Consider the following 22,022-nt stretch of genomic DNA (forward strand, 5'->3'; position numbering starts at 1 on the left):
CATCTTCAGAACAATGGGCCCAACTACAACTCCCCTTGTTCTCATGCTATCTGGGGAGGATGGGGGTTGTAGTCCAAGCAAATCCACGCAATTGCTCGCTCACATAGGCCTTCACCAAAACTGGAACCAAAAAACTATCCCTTGCTTCCAACTTAACATTCCCAGGAGCATTTGTGACAGAAGCTGCAGTCCAAGCAAGTCCACAATATCCCTAAAATCTCTCACAGGCAAGAAAGCAGAGCCTCCACCAATGCATTTTTCCCCTTGACTCCAAGCCAATGTTATTCATGGATGATAGGACTTGCACTCCAAGCAAATCCATACTATCTTTCAAATTCACACATGCAAGAGAGCAATGCATATTTGCCAATGATGCAACCTTAAAAAGGTCTCCCTTGCCGCCATGCCAGTGTTGCCTGGGGATGATGGGAACTAGAGTCCCAGAGAGGAAGTGACCTCGCACACATTTGCATCTCACAAGCACCGGAGCATGTTTCAACAACAGACCTTTGCAAACATTGGATTCTAAAGACTTTCCTGCAATCCATCATCTTCTTAAAGCATTTTACAATCCAAAGGCGCACCCCTCCCAAAGCAGCCAAACTGGGTTTTACCTCCAACAAAGGGAAAACTCTTTTATTTGGACCACAGTTGGCAGGTTTTTTAAATATATAGTCCCTAAAAAGTTTTTCCAGATGTAAAACTACAGGGATTTCTTGAGAAATTCAATGTTCTCTGCCTAAGAAAGGGGCAGTTATCTTCACACAAAACAGAGGCAGCTTGGATCTCAAGGGAAGTTACTTTTCTGTTGCTAATGGAATTGAATTTTTATTATTTTCTGTCTTTTATTGCCCAGATTATAATAACATTCGTTACATTTCCGATACCACCTACATTTCTATCTTCCAAATAATTTATTAATTTGATTTCCGTTATGCTCCATATAATTATTCCCACTAAGTATCCTTATCTCATTGGTTGCTATCTTTTCGGCTTATATTCTTTTCTTCCATTTCGTATTTCCTTGTCGTTTCTGTGTGCTAACAGACAAACAAACACACCGCTTAATACTTTTAAAAAGAGAGAAAGAGAGAGAGATTTAACTACAAGCAACATGTTCATTTACCTTTCTTTGCTCAAAAGGATTTGGAGTACTTTCCCACAGTCTGAAAATAACACCAGAATGATCCATTTGCTAAATCTTATGGTTAGGTTTACTTACGTTACCAGCCAAGAACTGATTCAGAGAACCTCCCCAAAGTAAAAGCCTAACCAACAGCACCTGTTTTCCAACAAATACTATCACCTGTTCCAGGAAACATGGACCAGAATTCCCTTGGTGACTTAGAGTTCATCTACACTGCAGAAACAATGCAGTTTGGCACCACTTTAACAGCCATGGTTCCCGAAGTTTGTCATTTTTTGAAGCACTACGGTTCTTTGACACAGAAGGCTAAAAAGACCTTATAACAGGATTCCATAGGATGGAGCGACAGCACTTAAAGTGGCGTCAAACGGCTTTATTTCTACAGTGTAGATGCATCCTTACACTGTTTTTGTTGTTGCTGTGAGCCTTCAAGTCGTTTCCGACTTACGACGACCCTATTGCAGTTTTTTCTTGGCAAGATTTGTCCCGAGGAGGTTTGCCATTGCCTTCCCCAGAGGCTGAGAAAGTGTGACTTGCCCAAAGACACTGAGTGGGTTTCGTGGCTGAGATGGGAATCGAACCCTGGTCTCCAAAGACATAGTCCTATACTCAAAGCAATGTATCAAGCGGTCTATAGGAGAAAAGGATACCAACTCCACCGCTGGAGAAAGCTGCCTTGCTGATGCCGAAGGAACCCAGGATTTGCAAGAAAAGCTCTCATTCTCTCTCTCGACAAATAAAACTTCTTGGGCCCTCCCTCACCTTCACATGCCCTCCAACATTTTGCAGACGAAAAACAGGGTGCATATGGCTAAGCAACATCAGTGTGTGGTCAAGTCATTTATTGGAGCACACAGAAATGCCAGTTTGTGACTGCTATTGTTAATACAGTGCCAGAATCCAACCCTCAAAGCAAAACTGCCCACTTTGGACCCCTCTCATATTCCCACCATAGATATTCCAAATACCTTAAAATCAGAGAACTGATGCATAGCTACGTATCATTTGAACCATGATATTTATTCCAGTTTAAGCAGCCTTTTTCCTCACCCGTGTCAATTCGTCCAAGGTGAGTCACTGCAAACAGTTGTGAAAATCTTCTTTTTCCATAAACGTCTCAAGGGATGCAAACTGGGTATTATTTTTACCCATTTTTTAAAAAGTCATTTAACAAGATTTCCCCCCCTCCAACCAAATCAAAAGAGTTGCACCTTGCTTGCTTAACCTTAAAAAAACAAACATATCCCAGCCCTCCCTTCCCTTGGTCCTTTGTTTTATTTTGTTAAAAAATCATAACTTTTGTGGGTCATCCATTCCACATGCCTTGGGAGAAAGAAGAGCGTTTGCGGGGAACGAAACTCCGCCGCTTCCGGCTGGATGTCCAAGGAGCAAGAGTCAATGCCGGTCATTTGGGCAACAGAAGAAACACAGTTGTTAGGGCAATGCCCGTGAGATCAAAGGTGGGCATTGTGCCACCTGAGCCCAGGTTGTGAATTGCCGAAGCCTCTTTGCTTTGTTGGTTCAAAAGCTGCTTGTTGGAAGGAATGTCATCCGTGTCCAAGTCGTACGCCAGTTCTAGAAGAAAGGAAAGAAAGTGGATGAAGAGGTAGAATTTGTGGTCTGGAGTAAGATACATGTTGCCCTTGGTTTGAGGTTTTTGAAACAGGGACTGTAAAACTCACAGACGACAACAAGGCGCATGTATAGCCATGGGCCACTGTGGGCAAATACCATATATACTCGGCTATAAATCAATCCCATGTATAAGTCGAGGGCAGGTTTTGGGGCCACATTTATGGATTTTGATAAGACCTGTGGATAAGTCGAGGTTAAAACTTAGGGGCAATGTAACAAAGGATGTAAAGGACAGAGCAAAGGAAAACAATGCCAAAGAACTTACAAAATTCCAGCAGAGTTAACTATTTGTGCTCATACTAAAGCCTGAATGGATAAGAGAGAGTATCCAAGAGCTTCCAAAACAGATTTCAGTCTTGCCTTTCCGGTCATGTTAACTGCAGGATTATGGGAGTTGCACTCTGAAAAGCTGATGGGAATCATAGTCCAGTAACATCAGGAGGGAAGCAACTTGCCTAGTCTTGTACAAAATTAGGACCAAAGGGAGGGCTGAACTTGCAAAATGCTCCTTTGGAAAGAACATTAGTGCAGACCTTGTCAGACCCAGTAAAGTCTCACCTGGCCCTAAATACTGTTTCCAACAGCGGACAACCAGTTGCTTCTAGAAAGATCACATCTGTGGTGCAAAGGCAGCACTCCCTGGGCTCCTTAACTTGGATCAGGTAGGATTTTTGGGGTACAAAATGTTGTCTTTCACATTGCATCTGACCTTCTTGGGCACCCCATTTTTTAAAAAAAGTGGTGTCTATCACCAAGCAAACACACAGTGCAGACAACCTCCTGAAAGCATCATATATGACAAAGCAAAGCTTGAAAAAGTTCCTTCTTTTGGATTGCTACTCCCAGGACCCCCAGCCAGCATGGCTTTTGGTTGTGACAACTGGGGGATGTGGGGAAGAAACCAGGTCTGCAACACACCTTTGGTGGAAACAGCAGACAAGAACACAACAAATATTCTAAGTATGCGCTCTGAATTCTGTCATATAAACACACACATGCACATACCGCATTCCTAGCAACATAGATTACTTGAATTCTCCTCCGCAACTCATGTGGCTGAGATGTTTAAATTATAAAACTCCACCAAGGGGTTTATCTCCCTGTGTGCGCATTTTGTTTTGAATTTCCAAGGTTTTTCTGGCACATTACAAGCAGAAACTCCCCGTTCCAGCCACCCATAAACCCAATGTTTATTTGGAATATTTATTTTGGTAACGGCTTGGGGGCCTCCGGAGCAGCTTGCAACTGATCAAAAAACCAACAACATTTCTTTCTTTTTAAAAAATCAATAACAAATTCTCTAAAACCAGCTGGAACAGTCCAAGACAAAAAAAGAAGCCACATCGCACGCATGCAAAACCAAATAAGACAACTATAGATATGCTCTTGTTCTTGTTGACTCTGACTTAGTGTAACTCTACGCTAGTATTTTCTTGTCAATATTTATCCAGAAGAGGCTCTCACAGAAGCAGGTATGCTAGCGGGTGCATCTACATTGTAGACATAATGCTCTGATACCACATCAAACTGCAATGCCCAGAATTCCATAGCATTGAGCCATGGCGGTTAAAGTGGTGTCAAACTGGATTATTTCTGCAATGTGGCTGCAGCCTTTCTCTCCAACCCTTCATCTCAGTTCTTCCAGGCAACCTCCCAGAATGGGCTCTGATACTAAGCCAAGCTAGTAATAGGATCCAGGGGAAATTTTCAACCAAATTACATTCCCCAACCCCACTTCTCTTCCATTCTGGGCTGGTCTTTTATGCTGGAGATTAGATAATCCATTTACAATAATAGTCAATCATTAGCTCAGCCGCCTGGTATTTCAAAGAAGGTCTCCTTCCCCCTTTGCTTGAATAAAAGGCCGGGGAGGATCTACCTTGGAGCATACAACCAAGTCTTTGGAAGGATTACTTTTTTGGACTATAACTCCCAATAGCACTACCAGCTGGGGCATTTGGGGCGTTGTAGTTTAAGGCCTGGATTCCATTGGTCTATATCCTTCCTTGCTGTTTTTCTGACAGCGAGCGAAAACTTTTCTCTACCAACAGGTTTCAAATTAGCGGGCTGCTCTGGTTATGTTTAACTGATGGCATTACATGCATGTAAATCTTGGAATGTGACCAGAAATGTTATTGCTGGGTGTTATAGATAAAGACCCAGATCGTAAACAGGGATTACTTCTTTGCTGTATGATAACAGCAGCAAGATTATTATTTGCCTAAACTTGGAAATGGACTGAAGCACCAACAACAGCAGAATGCATGGTGAAGGTTGCTGAGTGAGCCCCAATTGCCAAACCAACTAAAGTTCAAGCAGATAAGTCAATTAAAAAATGTCTGAAAGACCATTTATGGAATTTTTGAGCAATAAGAAACTTAATGATGTAATAATTTATTATATTAGTCATTCTAGTAAGATTACAATGGATCCTTGGGGTTTGGTTCCAGGACCCCTGTGGATACCAAAATCTGTGGATGCTCAAGTCCCATTAAATACAATGGCATAGTGAAATGGTGTCCATTATATAAAATGGCAAAATCAAGGTTTGCCTTTTAAAATTTACATTAAAAAATATTTTTAAGCCATGAATGCTTGACTCTGTGGGTAAAAAATCTGTGGGAATGGAGGGCCAATTGTATGTGTATATATATATAATCAGCCGTCCTTATCCACGGATTTTTTAATCCATGGATTCAAGCATCTATGGCTTGAATATATTTCAGAAAAGTATAAATTCCAAATAGTAAACCTTGATTTTCTATTTTATATAAGGAACACCATTTTGCTCTGCTATTATATTTAATGCGACTTGAGCATCCACGGATTTTGTTATCCACAGGGGATCCTGGAACCAAACCCCAGTGGATAAAAAGGGTCCACTGTAACAATATTGGTTAGTCCCAACTGGGAAAAAAATCCACTGAAACCATTGTTGAATGGTGAGCCAACATCTAGGTAAATCTAGATGCAATGAGTCTGCTATAGGTAGGACTAAGAATAGGATTCAGGCCTTTAAAAAGTAACGTTTCCAAATCCAGGGTGGAAGCAACTTTGTCATGTTGTGCTCTCCGTTTTGTTTTGTTTTGATCTACCCAGAGAGTGCAACACACACAGACTCCCTCTCACATATAACATACACACTTGAGTCCTTCTGGTCTCGCTTGAACATGCGGCCGGAATGGCACTGAGATCAACAGCTGTAAACCTGCAAATATGTGCTTTCCATGTCAGCAAAAATGACAGGGAGGGAAGGGGGACATTCCGCCTGCGGAAAAACAATTTGAATTATGCCTCTCATCTTGGGCGCAAGCTTTCCAGGTACCAGCTTCTGCCAAGGCAACCTCATTCCAGGATGCCTTCAACTTTTGGAAGCCTCTCCAAGGACAGTTAAAGTCACGCCAAGGCCAGAAAGAGAAGAGAACAAGATTCTTTGCAGGGTCTCTTTCACACTATACAATTACAGCATTTCGATCCCACTTTAACTGCTGTGGCTGCACCCTATGGAGTTTTGGTGAGACAATTATGTGTCAGAATGTGCAACGTATCACCAAACTACAAATCCCAGGATTCAGCTATGATGGTTAAAAAGGGATCAAAAGGCTCTAGTTCAGTGGTTCTCAACCTTCCTAATGCCGCAACCCTTTAATATAGTTCCTCATGTTGTGGTGACCCCCAGCCATAAAATTTTCATTGCTATATACAAATATGTGTTTTCGGGTGGTCTTAGGCGACTCCTGTGAAAGGGTCGTTCGACCCCCAAAGGGGTCCCGACCCACAGATTGGGAACCACTGCTCTAGTTGCATAGTGCAAATTCTCCAGTTTGGATGGGTTCAGTTCCAGGCAAGTTCCGACTGTGTGCAAATCTCCAGCAGCAAAGTTAAGAGAGCAGCAGCTTGCAATCGTTTGCAAAGCTTAATTCATTTTTGGCTGGAACATGCAAAGATACTACAGGGGAATCTATGCATTTACTTAGTTAGCATCCACATGTTTGTGGTGCATGCAGTGTCTCAGGTTTTGGCCTGGGACAATCCTGAATGAGCAATGCTGAGAAAGCTAGATGGATGATGGACGGATGGATGACGGATGGACAGATAGAACTTACATCAGTGTGGATTTACACAGCCTTTGTGCTACAGAATCCTTGCATTGCATGGGAATGTTGTGCAACTGAATGCACAATGAAGTGTTGATCAGCAACATGTCCCTCTACATGTGCCATAGCACTAGATGGGCCACACCATTTCTGGAACCTTGAATCACAAGCAGACCCTTCGCAGGAGACAAAACAACACCTAACTTCTTCCACAGAGGACTTTCTGTAACTTCACCCCCAGGAGTCCAGCCAGATATGTTTGGGCTCTTCTGTACCAAGGATATTTCTGGGTCAAGAGCGACCTTCTCTGATTCTGCCTTCCCTTGCAAAAAATATCTCCCCCGCTCCAGTTTTCATCACTCGAAAAGGACAAGTCATGACCAAACGGCAAGAGCCGTACCTTGCGAGCAAATGGAGAAAGACTTCAAAGACTACAATGCAATGTGAGAATGGCAGCCAGCCAGCTGGTGGAGACACTATGGAGAGTGGGGAATGGGAGAGTTGGATGCCAGCACCAGAGAATTCCCTCAAGCTGCCAGGCATCTGGGCCCTCTGAAAAAGATGCCAAGTTACTGTCTGGCAGAGAGGGCCGCAAGGTTGGACAGAACGTTCCCTGGACGACGGCTGGGTCTCTTCCATCTCTACCATGCTGCTCATTCCTCTTCTCCCTAAACTATACTGTAACCACAGAGGTGAAATATAGGACCTCTTTTTTCCATCTTTGGGAATAGCCATTGCAAGGGAACCACAGGGGGAGAGCAAAAATGAGGGTGTCGTTCACCAAATAAAAATTATGCGCATTGCAGTCACAGAAAATGTCAAACCATGCATTGGGAAACACAGTTGAGGAGCAAAGGACCAGGTGAAGAGACTAAGGGACCACAGCAGAAAAGTCCTAGGTGGGAATGGTTTTCAATATCTCACTCTCTGCAATGCAAGGAAGCAGGGGACTGAAGGAAAATTTCATGGGGAAGCAGAATTACTATGGGTGGGCAATTTTGCACACACAACCCACAACTACACACATGCGGAACCACACCTCGAAATTCCCTTATGGGGATTGCAAAGATGGACATCATCACTACCATGCTTACTATCATAATTGACACCATCCCTTCTCACTGTCATAATTGTCACCTTATCAATGCGGCATAGTGGTTTGAACATTGGACTATGACTTTGGAGAGCAGGGTTCAAATCCCCACAAGGGCCATCCAGTAGACTCTTCCAACTCTATGATTCTATGATCTAGAACAGTGGTTCCCAACCTCTGGGCCTCCATTTGTTTTGGAATCATGTTCCCAGAAGCCTCAGCCAACTTGGTCAACAATCAGGAATTGTTTGATTGTCAGAAACCTTCTCAAACCAAGCCGCCCAGGACTGGATACAGTTTTCCAAGAAAGATCTGATCCAAGCAAGGTCAGACCTCACCAGGGTCAGAGCAGGATCTTAAAAAGAACCACGGAGCCCCAGGGTTGTGTTTTGCCCAGTCCGCTCTTAAGCAGAAAGCCTTGCACTCGAGGAATCCTATCCTTGCTCCTGCAGCCTCCTTCCTTGCCAAAACAGCAGGGCGTCGGCTCAGCGCTGGGTGCCAGCTGCAATTATGCTGCATGTCGAGTCGAGCACCCATGGCATTTGCAGAGCATCCCTGAGATTTTGTGGTTGCATGCCTCTCCCAACTCCCTTTTAAAATAGGGGGGGGCGGGGAGGTGTGTCCCTCTTTCACACACTGCTGACTGTGAAAATCGTGGGTGGTTCCTTTTCTTCTCCCTCAGAGGAGCAGAGGAGAGAGAAAGAAAAACAAGGAGGGATCCAAAGAGAAGCCAACGCAACTGACAACCAAGCAACAGCCTTTTCCCCAGACGGTTATAAAAGGTACAGGAGCAACGGCAAAGTTTAAAAGAAGGAAACGGCACACTGCAAACTCCCTCCTGCCCCCAATTACATTTGCATGGCCCCTCCCCAACATTTGAGACATGTGGTCAAGCAACATCAGAGTGTGGTCAAGAGGGCAAAGGTTATGAATGGGGAAGAACATGTAAACTTGGAGAGGCTGCAGCAGTTTGCTTTTATCTGAGCCTTCTGGAAAGGGCAAGATTCTGCCCCTGCCTCTCCTTTCCCTTTTGAATTTTGAGCTCAGCTTGCAGCAATTCAAGTAAGCTGAGGATGGAAGAGGAAAGTGGTAGGAGGAAAGAAAACCTGGGACATTTTAAAAGCAGCTGGGAAAGTGGTACAACAGAGGATTGCCCCTCCAAATTGGAACAGAAGGAGGCTATGTAAAGGTCAATGGGTTTGAGTGTTGGCCTGAAATTTGGGTCGTTCAGATTGTAGTCCTCATTGAGCCACCAAACACCTCGGAGAGACCTTGGGCCAAACTAAGTAGGTAAGTAATTTATAAATATTTTTGTCCAATATCATTTCTAATTGGGATGTGTACAAAGCATGTGCAAAACATGGACACCCGAAATGCAGGTGTCATAGGGAAGGATGAGGTCCTTTAACAAATTTCAGACGGCTAGATGGGGATCTCAGAGGGGCTGTATTCAGTCTTGGGACAGAGGTTCCCCATCCCTAAGACAGTGGATCATGAAGGATCTATCAAAGCCCTCCTAAGATCAGGCAACCCATGAAGACTCAACATTTCATAGGCCTGAATCCTGTTCGTGACCTGAGATGGCGGTGTACTTTTCCCAGCAGTAATGGTAAGCGAACATACAAAGGTGTTGGCTCTAAGCAGTCTATTTCGCCAACGCCTGACCTCCTTCTTGGCTACTACATCCATGGCCTTTGACCTCCTGTCATTGGTATCTACGCCAGTATGGTTATGTCTCTGTACGGCACGGACCATGTTCTGACCACAACCACCAGAGAAAAGTCCACCTAGCCATGTTACGGATTTACAGCTAACGGTGAAAGTCTTTAAACAGCAAAGGACAACATTGCAAAATTCAGGTCTCCGTGTGCCATGCAAACACCATAGAGGAAGGAGTCGGTTGAGAAAACAACTCTCGGATAAAGCCACAAATTGTTACCTAGCAATTTGGAGGGTTTGCTCTTCATTACAAGAAGGCTTATTATGTATCGAGAGCAACATGGCCTCACAGCATGCACCTTACTTTTCTCCACCAGGTAGTAGCCAATTAGCTGAGTTACAGCTTCTTTCTTTCTCATTGATCCATTTACTCACCATTCCCCAAATAACAGCTTTCACCGACTGGCTACAAGAGGAGAACAGATTTCCTTCTTACTGCTTCTTGTTGAATGTCTTGGGCAGAACACTTTCATGCTCTTTCACTGAGAACACAGGAGCAAGCCTTTCCATTGTGGCACTGCAGTTGTGGAATGCCTTCCCCTTGGAGTAGGGTCAATGGCGTACCTAACATATGAGACACCTAATGCGCCTCATTTTTAACACTCTCGTCTCTGCAAGACCAGTCAAACATGGGGTACAATTGCTTTACCAATGCCACTTACTTCTAAGTAGAAGTGATTAAATATGACATCAAGGCTATTTCCCTCTGAACAATAACAAATGGCTTGCACCCCAAGCTCTTAGTGTTTCTTCTGTTCTGATGATCTGAAGATCAGAAAGTTGGCAGTTCGAGGCCTGAGTGCCACATGATGGGGTGAGCTCCTGTCACTACTCCCAGCTTCTGCCAAGTTAGCAGTTTGAAAGCATGCAAATCTACAGCACTATATAAATAAAGCATAACAACAACAATAACAACAACAACAATAATAAATGCAAGTAGATAAATAGGTACCACTTTGGTGGGATGGCAACAGCATTCGGTGTAGTCATGCTAGCCACATGGCCACCAGAGCAGTCCTGGGACAATGCTAGCTTAGTAATGGAGATGAGCACCACTCCCTACAGTCAGTTACAACTAGACATTCATGTCAAGGGACTACCTTTACCTATACATTTTCTTCATAATTTTATAGTACTTTCCTTGATCCATTTGGAGGTTATTGTGTCAGAACCAGACACCCAGCGACAATCGCATGGCTGGGCACCTGATCTCAGAGCGAGCGACTGGTGGCATTGGCGGATGCACCAAGTGGCAGAGTGGGATGTGTTTCAAATAGGTGCCTAGTATCAGAATGGAGGGCTTTCAGAAAGATCAGAAGCAACTGGAGAGGTATTTTAATTCATTTCAAGCAGGCATACCCTTAAACAGACCCTGATGAGAAGATGAGCGGGGAGCCATTTTATTTGGCCCATGCAGACAAGACCAAAGTTTTAAAAACCTGAATGGCATAATTCGTGAAAATGTGGTCCACGTTCAGTGCATCAGGATTAATAGTGTCAACCAGAGACTCTCTCTTGTAGCATCAACTTTGTAACATCGTATTTTGAAATCTCAGAGCCTGGGATAGTCCTGACCTAGCAATCCTACTCCGGAGACTTGATTATTAGTTTAATTCTGATGCCAAGTTAAAAAGCTGGCTTTTTAATAAAAGTCTTTGGAGCCTGGTGATTCTATCCAAAATTTTGTACATACATGGCTTGGAGTGTTTTATCGCTAATGTTTGAAATCGTCCAATTATTTAGTTTGTTTTATTAGAATGTTTAAATTATTTTTTACTGTAAATTGTTATGGCTCCTATTCTAAGGAGCTGAAGCCAATGTTATTGTAAGCCACCCAAAGGTCTTAGGAAATGGGTCAGGAAATAAATATTGTAAAGAAATAAATTGTCCTTAATGGATCTAAAGGAGAGTCGGTACGGAGTAGCAGTTTGACAGTTGGACCAAATTGCTCTAAAACAGTGGACTAATAAATTGCAATGTGTCCTTGATATCTGTTAGGGTTTGATTCCAGGATCCTCCTGTGGATACCAAAATCCATGGATGCTCAAATCCAATTATATACAATGGGGTAGTAAAATGGTAAGACCACCTTGCAAGATTCCTTGCCTATGAAAACCCTGTGAAATTCATGAGGTTGCCATAAGTTTACATGCAACTTGAAAACACAACCATACATACTATGTGTAACCATAAAGCAGAAAACAACAACTTCAGCTCACTAGGAAAGATCATACAACAACTCCCATCGACCTTCAACCACTGGCTATGGCTGCCTGGGACTGATGAGAACTGCAGTCAAAGGCTGTCTGAAGAAGCTATCCATTCTTTCCCAAAAGTTAGCCATAAAAATTTATCACCAGAGATAGCAATGCAGGTTTATTTCATCAAAAACACACACACAAATAAATTTGTTGTGTGGATTTTACAAAAATATATATTACCAATCCCACTTTTAAAAAGAAAGCAACTGAAATCTGAATCTTGGCTGATTCAAAGCTTGCACCGCCCACAAGCCATAAAGTGACCTGCGCAGTTCCTTCTCCAACTAATTTTTAAACCAACTTGTGCACGCTTTCTCAGCTATTTCTTCCCCTTTCTCGCTCTTTCTCTTTAAAGCAGATTCACCTTAACTGAAGCAGACATTGAGATTGTAATTATGGGAACGTCTCTTGGGGTAGATTTGTAAGGCCGGCCAGAGCTCCGGCTTGAATTACTTGAAATTAGCAAGGCTAATTTTAATGTCACCATTCAGTAGGGCTTCTGATTTGGAATTTCTTAATGGCCTTCGGAAAAGAAGCCTTTATGCACGGTACAATCTCAGCTTCATTCTTACCTAAATTCCTTCTCTTAGGTCTTATGAATGCCCTTGTTTTGTAGCCAACACAAACTTTGTCCAGTAAAATAATGTAAGGGACTCGGAATGAAAAGAGCTTAGCTGTTCCTTTGCTCCTGTTATTTTAAAGCAGAAATAACTTCGGTTTCTCCCGATGGGGAGACAAAGCCCCCAAATGCAAAGCATGCTCCGCACCCCAGCGTCCCATGAAAGGGGGCCTTCAAATATGCAGTCCTGCAAGTAATGGACTTATTAGACGGATGAAAAGGAGGACTTTTCAGAAAGGGAGCTCAAGCGCTTTGGTCCTGTCATATCAATGATCTTGCTTCAGAATTTCATTCTGTTTACCTTGCTTCCCCGCCCTTTTCAAATATCTCCCCCGCCGTCTCCAGCAGCCTCAAAAGACTGACACTTGTAAAATGCTCATTTATGTATGGTAATGCGCGAGGTGCCAAGGCATTGTGGCCCAGAGAGGGGGAAGGGGAGAAAGAGAGATGGAGAAAAGGAGAGAAGGAGAAAGGACCCAACAAAAGAAGTGGCACAAGACACGCCGTGTAAGAGTTTCAAAAAAGTGCATCCCAGTTCAGGGGGACAAAAATGGACTCGTTCGCTTTGCATCCTCCAAAAATGCACATTTAAAAGAAAGGAAGAGAAGGGGACTTGACACACATCTGGCCATTGTGCTTGCATCTCTATAGAGAACAGGGCTCTGGTTGCAGGAAGCATATAAACCTCCCTTGCTCTAAGAGCTCCTTTTGACTGCTTGAAAATGCTGGTTTTGACCCATAAAGCCCTCTATGGTTTTGGAAATCCTGTATCGACCCATAGGAGACGGCACTAGAAGCTGAGATTCTCCAGAGAGGCTCTTCTCTCAGTCCCACCATATTCACAGGCATAGCAGGTTGTTATTGTCATTGTGGTTTATGCATTTTCCTCTATTATAATTTACAAAAAATTGTAATAGAGCAGAGATAAGACACAGGCATAATGCTACTAAGGAGGGATATACGGGGGTATTTCCTAGTCTTAAAGGTGCTGCTACATTTCAAGTTTATCCCCTTCCCCTTCATTCTTCCTTTTTTTAAGTTGCAAGAAATGAACACACAGCTACTTCTCTGAAAACTGCCATTTTGGGAGAAGTGTTACCTTGTTTGAAATGGAGGTGTTATAGTGGACTGTGAGTGGAAACAGGATGAGAATAGATGTTTCTTTTACTTGTTACATAAGACATCCTTGCTGGGATTTTTAAAAAGAATTCTCTAGCTCTGCATGCTTCCATTGAATAATTAACAAATAAGACTGGCCATGCTTCACCTCGCTGAACCCACTGATCAACACAGCCCCTTGTCCACTGCAGTGGTCATCCTAAGGTCTGAGTACCCAATATAGGGAGTACTCTTGTAAAAACAACAGGGTGAATGATAAAAACCCATAGGTTAGAACTGCAGGCCAAACTGGGCTGCATCTACGCTGCAGAAATAATGCAGTTTGACACCACTTTAACTGTCATGGCTCCATCCTACAACATGGTAGTTTGTTGGGGCACCAGAGCTCTCTGACAAAGCAGGCTAAATAGTTTGCAAAACTACAAATTCCAGGATTCCATAACTTGGAGACATGGTAGTTTGGGTGAAACTGCATTCATTCTGCAGTGTAGATGCAGCCCTGGACAGGTGATCCATCACAATGGCATTAACTAACTTATCAATCAATGAATTAATTAATAATACACTGGGCCCTTGGTAATCCGCTGGGGTTTGGTTCCAGGATCACCTGTAGATACCAAAATCCATGGATGCTCAAGTCCCATTCAATACAGTGGTGTCTCTTAGATAAAATGGCAAAATCAAGCTTTGCTTTTGTATGTATACATAAATATAAAAATAATATTTTCAAATCCATAGATAAAGAAACGATGGATACAAAAGACTGGTGGTAAAAGGATTTGCATCCCTGTCCCAGAATGCCTCAGTGTATGTGGAGGTCCCACTGCAAACAGGACCAAAGACCGCACAAGGTTTGTGGAGGGGCAATTCCCAAACACAGGTAGGTATTCAGGTGAACCCAGAGGAAAAACCTTCCCGTGTCTTCACTAGTCCCTTCCATCTCCAGACATCTTAAAACTCAGAGAACTAACTGAGGCGCTTCTCCAGTTGCAGGGTGGAGAGGAGAAATCTGTGAACCGAGATGTCGCATGGCGGAAAGAAATGTAACCAGGAAATCTGAAGTCAGCCTTCACCTGGGGAAGGAAAACAGGATTTTGCTACACTCCATCAGGGAATTCCTCTTTGGAAGCAAAACAAGGCCAGTCTCTCTTCTCTCCTTCCCTGCCTCCTTCTCCTCCAAGAAACACCTGGGCCTCTGTGGTCCCAACCAGCTGTGCTTATTCACCCCCATGAGCACCGACAAATCTCAACCGCTAAAAATAAAAAAGAAACTTATTTGTATTTCGAAAGGAGGAACAGCAAGATGTTTGACTCCATGGATAAAGAATCTGTGGATATGGAGGGCCAACTGTATTTAGCCTTCTCTTGTAAGAGAGCTCTGGTGCCACAACTAACTTTGGCCCGTTACAAACGGGCACCCTAGGACGGACTCTTCCAGATGCCCCTAACCCTAGCATGGACTGAGTCCGTAATGAATGGCGGCGGCTGTTCCACACGGCTGCCGCCATTTTGATGTAACGGACGCTCTGCGTCCACACATCGCGTGGCGGAAGTGACGCCACAAGTGCGCGACTAGCGCCTCGCGGCGTCTCTTCCGGGCTGCAAGAAGGAGCACGATTTTCACGCTCCTTCTTTGCTGCGTCCGGGAACCACGCTGTTTGGCTGCTGCAGTCCCTGGACGCAGCAACCGGCGGCGGCAGCAGACCGCCGCAATCCGGCGGTCTGTAACGCGCCTAAAAATCTCAGGATTCCATAGGATGGCTCAATAACAGTGTCAAACTGCATTAATTCTATAGTGTGGTAGGGACTGCAGCTGACTGCATTAAGTGTTTCAAAAAGCCCTTCAACACTGATATATACCAGATGACCAGGGATCTTGGAGAATTCTCGTTAAAGTTGACCTAACGGCAAGTCACAACAAATAACAACACAACCCCTGATGTTGCAGCAAAGCACCAGCTACCAGGCTTTTGACCTTCTGAGTGTGGAACCTCCAACATTCAGGGAGGCCATCTGGGGATGCCGATGGCAACCCTAAATGCCTCTTGAGGTTCTTCTTGTTCCCCAGAATGGATACTAATGGATGAATAAAGCTGGGTTTTGAGATACGGAGCTGGAGTGGGGAAAGGATGTGAGAACCAACCCCCCAAAATAGCAAGCGGCTCCAAACTGGAGTTCCATTACCAGCAAAGAACACAAACAGCCCAAAGTCCTGCTCCTGGCTATTTCCAGCATCTGGCTCAAGTGTTGTGTGCTTCTGGTTGGTTGGCTGCTCAGTGTTTCTTCCCATCTGTTAAGTGGACAACAGAAGCTCTTTTTGTAGGCTGGTGGGGGCAGAAAATTATTGGCCACAGCACAGGTTCCAGACAACTATAGGGCCCCCGACTTCTCCAAACCCTTTCCCAGCGAAGGAAGCTAACCATCTCCTCCAAGGTTGGATTATCTGTGGATATGGTGCAGGGGGAATAAATGCTCCAGGACCCTACATGGTTCAGGGATCCTTGCTGCTTAGGATCACATACATTTATAAGTAGAGAGATCTTGTAGCACCTTTGAGGGTAACTGAAAGAAAGATGTTGGCAGCATGAGCTTTCTTGATTTCCATGGCCAAGCAGAGATTCAAATCCTTGTCTCCAATCCAATGCTGAAATCATTACACCATACTGGCTCTCTATCCTACAACGTTTCACAGATTAAAACCAGGACACATGGGGACCTGTAACATCAGAGTGGAGTCAAGATGGCAAAGATTATTAATGAGAAAAAGTAGACAAGAAAAGAGAGGCTGCAATAGTTTGCTTTGGCCTGAACCTCCTGGGAAGGGCAGAATTCTTACTTTCCTCTCCTCTCCTTGTGGCTGAATGATATGAAAGAAAGCTGCTTTTGCACTTTGAGCTTGCAGCAATTGAAAAAGACAAGGACAAAGAGGGAAAGCAGGGGGAAGAGAGAGAAACTGGGACATTTTAAAAAGAGCTGGAATAATGGGACGACAGAGAATAAATTGGGACAGTCCCTATGAAATCAGATATGGAAACAGACTAGCACAGCCATCTCTTTGAAAACTGCCACATATGGGATGCAAGCACCTGACGGAACTAGGGAGAAACACAACATTGGTAGGGAGAGGAGCGGGAAGGAGGGAAAGGATATTACTAATATCTTGATAATAACCATCCAGTCCCACCAGGCAACTTGAGAGGTGCAGCAAACAGAAACAGGAAAGCACAGTCTCCATTGCAGCTGTTTGAAAGGGTGAGTTCCTCAAACAGGAAGCACCTTTCCGAATCCCTGGGACTCATTTTGTCTCAAAATAGCCGTGAGCACACAGCCACTGAGCAAAAGGAGTCACAAAACAGAGGTGTGGAAGAGCAGGACAAAAGATGGGCCAAGACAAGATGGCAGACTCGTGGCTGGGAGTAGGGCTTCCAGATCCCAGGGCCTGGCATTGAGCCTCCAGGTGGGAGACAAGGGTGCAAATTCTCCCACTTTGCTGGGCTCAGCTCCAAGCAAGAGGAAAGGGCTGTATGCAAACCTCCAGCTCAGCTAGTGGAGGATTTTGCTTTGCAATGACGCCTTGTTCGGTTGCTCCAAGTTGCCAAGACTCTCTCAGAGAGGGTCTGAGTAGTTACTTGGTTAGCTTCCTCTTTCCCAACCAGTCATGGTGTTGCCAGGGCTCATCCTCTGCTCTGCTCTGCTCTGCATCCACTTTGTAGCCAGAAGTAAATGGGCTTTATTAAATGTTCCTTGTCCCTAAATAGGTGAGAAGGAATAATCTGCTCATTTCACCTTGATCTGGGAATGGCCCAGGCCTGTCTTAATTTGCAGACATGAAAGTACGTCTCTCTTTCTGTCTGAATGACAAGTTGTGAGCAACTATGAGCGGCACTTAACACATAATACTCAATGGCATCACCAGGGACCGTCCCTAGGTCTCAGGTTTTGGCCCACAAACCCGAAGGCATGAGACGATCCTGAATTGGAAGTTGTTCTCCAAGCTCTCAAGCAGCTTTCTGTGTGTTCACCTTTCTGCAAGATTACTTGGGGGCAATTTAGAATAGACACAGAAGCATTTTTTAATCAGAAAATTCCTGGTGCGCCCACTGACACTATCCCTTGGCATCCCCCCCCCCCCCCCCATAAAAACAGAGAAAGCAAATTCTCTTATGTCCAGAGGGAATCGCTTTTCATTTTCACCCATCGGTGGATGCCTATGGATCTGACTATTGCCATTACTGCAGTCTCTTAGGAAAAGGGGATAAAATAGAACTAGCAGCAAAACGCAGATAGCTGACATTTTTCACAATCCAGTCATGCCTCCAGTCATGCAAAACCCGGTGCTGAGATAACAAGATGGAGCATTGTATCAAACCTTCAGAGTTATTACAGTGTTGAAAAGATGCTCCTGAAATATTTGAGGACTGTGCCTGGAGGCTGGGCCCCAGCAGGCCAAAGGTGCAAAGTTTATGTGCCCATTTTCCTGAAAACTAGCTTTCAGCACCCTAATAGTGGATCTACTTTTGGTCAGCTTGAAGCAGATAGTGAGTTACCTGCAAGGAGTAACCCAGAGTTATCAATACAAGCAGAGCGTCTTCTTGTTGTGTGTCTTCAGGCAATTGCCAACTTATGGTGACCCTAAGACAAACCTATCACCTAAAGAGCACCAGGCTGACACAGATTAGTTTACTGTAGCAGAAAAAAGCTCTCCGACATCTCTGATTATTCCCATCAGCAGCTACCTGATCCTGTTTTATTTTAAACCAGAGATGTGTGAGTGATAAAACGGGAATCGGTTCATTGCCATGGAAGACAGATTTGTGATTCTGGAGTGGGCTGCGGCATCCTCTCTTGCTGTACTGGAGGAAATGCTAAAATTTCATCCCGCAGACGCCACATGCCATCTGTGAGGCTCAGCGGTGTACATGTTCTATTTTAAGAGACTTCCACACATGCCCAGGTTGCAGGCTGCCATTTTTTTTGCAGCATTAAAAACAGGAAGCGAAACCCAACCAGCTCCACATGTTTCTTTGCTCAGGTTGCATACGTGTTCATCCTTGGGACTCTTTTTTGCAAAGTGGAACTACAGCTGGAGGATCTAGACACCAGCTTGGTGAGGTATAATTGGCAGGTCAGTCCACACAAAAAGGATCTCTGTCCAGAGTAGTTGCTGATCCGTTATTTCTACCCAGTTTTATTTGAGGGTCAGCACCAGTATCTAAATAGTTTCCTATCCCTGCAACTATACCAGTCTGACAAGGCCAGTCCTGCTTAATCCTCCATCTCCCCAATTTTCAGCTGCTTTTAAAATATCCTACTTTCTCTCTCCTCCTTCATCCTCAACTTCAACTGCTACAAACTGAGTTCAAAACGTAAAACCAGTTTGCACACGGTTAACATGACGGGCAGAGGAAAGGAGACAGGGCAGACTCTTGACCTTCCCAGGAGGCTCAGGCAAAAGCAAAGTGCTGCAGCCTCTCCTAGCTTGTGCGTTTTTCCCAAGTGACAACTTTGGTCATCTTGGCCACACACTGATGGAGCTTGGCCATAGGTGCCTCACAGGAGAACACTTTGCAAAGGAGCAAACTCAGCCCAGCATCCTCTTGCACCTTCACAGTAGTATAACTCCAAATCCAGCGGTTGTGCCTTCTCTTCTCCTGGCAGAGGCCACAACCCAGAACATATCCACGCAAGAGATCCCATTACTCACACAAGGTTGCCTAAGTAGCTGTACAAACACAAACTAAGACATGTTCCTAACCATTTATCCTAACTTGGCAGCTGTGCAATGGAGATCACCAGTTTGAGGTTTCCAGCCTACCCTCCAACATTTCATACATGAAAATCAGGATATGTGACCACAAAGCAACATGAGAACATATGTGGCTAACATGGTGTAGTGGTTTGAGCATTGAGCTAAGATTCTAGGCAACCACGATTTGAGTCCCAACTCAGCCACAGAAAACCATTGTATGATCTTGAGGAAGAGAAGGTTAAGAGACGACATGATAGCCATGTCTAAATATTTGAAGAGAACTCACATTGAGGATGGAGCAAGCTTGTTTTCTGCTTCTCCAGAGAATAGGACATGGAGCAATGAATTCAAGCTCCAGGAAAAGAGATTCCACCTAAACATTGGGAAGACCTTCCTGATGGTAAGAGCTGTTTGAAAGTGAAATATGCTACCTCTGAATATGGTGGAGTCTCCTTCCTTGGAGATTTTAAAACAAGAAGCTGGACGGTGGTGCTTTGATGGTGTCTTCCTGCATGGCAGATTGGGGTTGGACTGGATGGCCCTTGGGGATCTATTCCAACCCTGTGATTCTTTCAGCAAACTTTCTCTGAAGAGATCCAGCCAAGAAACCTCTAGGAGAGGCTTGCCATGTCAACTTGAAGGAGGCTCATCACAACAACCCAGTTCTCCCCATAAACCACCCCCTTCATCTCAGCATGGATATTTTGATTCAAGCTGGCAAACCTCCCCAGCGACTGCAATTCATTAAGAAAGGGCTGGGTGGCGGGTGGAACGTCAAAGAGATCTGGTCTCAGATTGCGCTGTTTTGGCCCCCAAAATTACTTAAAACGCTTGGAAAGAAATAAAAACGCCTTCCTCCACATATGAATCCCACATGTCTCCCGTGGTCCAGTGTTTACTAACGCTGAATAAGATACAATTCCAGCGGTCATGGCTGATCAATTCCGCTGCAACCTCCTCCTCCTTCTTTACCATCTCAGCGTTTTATTTACCATTTAAAGAAAATGCACAGCTTTTATATATGCAGAAGTGTACGCACCCACATGGCGAGGCTGACAGGCCACGGGTAAATAGCTCCGTTTTCACTCCATTAAAAACCAGGTTATCGTCCCAGATCAAGCGGGGAGAGCGTTCATCTCCGCATCTGGCCTCCTTTTAAGAGACCATGCCTTTCCCCTTTAAACTCAGAAAGTTGTGCAGCTGATTTTGTCCAGGTTCAATTGTCTGTTCTCAGACAAGGGGAATATGCTCAAAAACAGGCATGCTTTGCAAGGCAAAGGTGGATTTTTGAAACTGGGAAAAGTTACTTTTTTTGGACAATAACTCTCAGGATACCCATCCAACCCCAGCCAGCATTTCTCTGCTTCTTCATCAGCCGCAAGCGCAAGTAGTCAAAATGTGATAAGTTGCCTGTACCCACATGCATCCATTATGGAAAGAAAATGTTGGGCTGGTTGCACTGAATTCAACTTTCCTCACCTTGAAATGGGGCTGATAAGGAGTGCAATGAGTGAGTGAATGAAGTCAAGGTTGCTATAGTTCAGACGCAGAACAAGAGGTTTCGCCTGTTGATATAAGTTATATAAGATCAAGCTCTCTTTAGACTGTACCCTTCAAAAAATAGTGTTCTTTCAGATATGGTCTTTTTTATTGTTGTTAAATTCAAAGGAGGTACAAGTTGGGTTTCCTTTCTCCAAAATGCTTAGGATCAGAAGCATTTTGGGTTTCAGGGTTTGGATTTTGCATCTACATTGTGAGATCTCTTAGCAATGGGACCCAAGTCTAAATAATAAATTAAATTATGTTTTGTATATACTTTATATGCATAGCATGAAGGTAATGTTATACTTAATATTTTTAGAACTAATGCAGCCTGACACTGTCATGGCTCCATCCTGTGGGATCCTGGGATTTATAATTTGTTGTGGCACCAGAGCTCTCTGACAGAGAAGGCTCAATACCAACAAAATTACAAATCCCAGGATTCTATAGCATGGAGCCATGGCAGCCAAAGCAGTGTCAAAGTGCATTAATTCTGCAGTACAGATACAGCCCTTATTAGAAATATTCCAATAAAAATAATGTCTGCATAAAGCTGTTTCATGCAATGTTTAAACTGGCATTATATAGTGCATAATCCTCTTTCCAGAAGCCCTGCATCTTATACACTAGCTGTGCAACAATTCCTTCCTCTTTTGCTTTGGGCCAGGACAATAAAAGCTGGAAAATGTAGGTCTCTCCCCACCCCAAATTACCTGCCAAAAACCTCAATTGGTTCTTGACTCTTAGTTCTCCATTTCCAGAAATGGCTCCACCGCCGCCGCAGTCGTCCTCGTCGTCACAGTCCCCGCTGCTTGAGTCGCCCTCCTCTTCCATTTTGTCCAAATTCTTCTGGCGAGGGATGGCTACTCCTTTTAAGAGCTGGAAGAGGGGAGAAAAACAGCAGGAGGTTTGAAGGAAACCACCCAGAATATGACAACGGGTATTCAGTTCAGTTGGTTTTAAATGTGTGGTTAGCCATTTTGAGTCCCTATATAGTGGCAGAAAGGTGGGATGATGATGATGACGATGATGACGACGATG

General features: G+C 44.2%; 1 protein-coding gene across 1 annotated transcript in view; it reads right to left on the minus strand.

The window, feature by feature from the left end:
- Nucleotides 1-2,002: 2,002 nt before the first annotated feature.
- Nucleotides 2,003-22,022, minus strand: part of GPC3 (glypican 3) — a 132,144-nt gene continuing 112,124 nt past the window's right edge. The window contains exons 7-8 of the mRNA XM_089537132.1: nucleotides 21,695-21,860; nucleotides 2,003-2,722 (exon numbers count right to left, since the gene is read on the minus strand). Coding sequence (XP_089393258.1) covers nucleotides 2,553-2,722; nucleotides 21,695-21,860 — 336 coding nt within the window. The 3' untranslated portion in view covers nucleotides 2,003-2,552. The remainder of the gene's footprint in view (nucleotides 2,723-21,694; nucleotides 21,861-22,022) is intronic.

The sequence above is a fragment of the Sceloporus occidentalis genome, unplaced genomic scaffold (assembly GCF_023333645.1).
Source record: "Sceloporus occidentalis isolate IW3139 unplaced genomic scaffold, rSceOcc1.0.p SCAF_8, whole genome shotgun sequence".
NCBI lineage: Eukaryota > Metazoa > Chordata > Lepidosauria > Squamata > Phrynosomatidae > Sceloporus > Sceloporus occidentalis.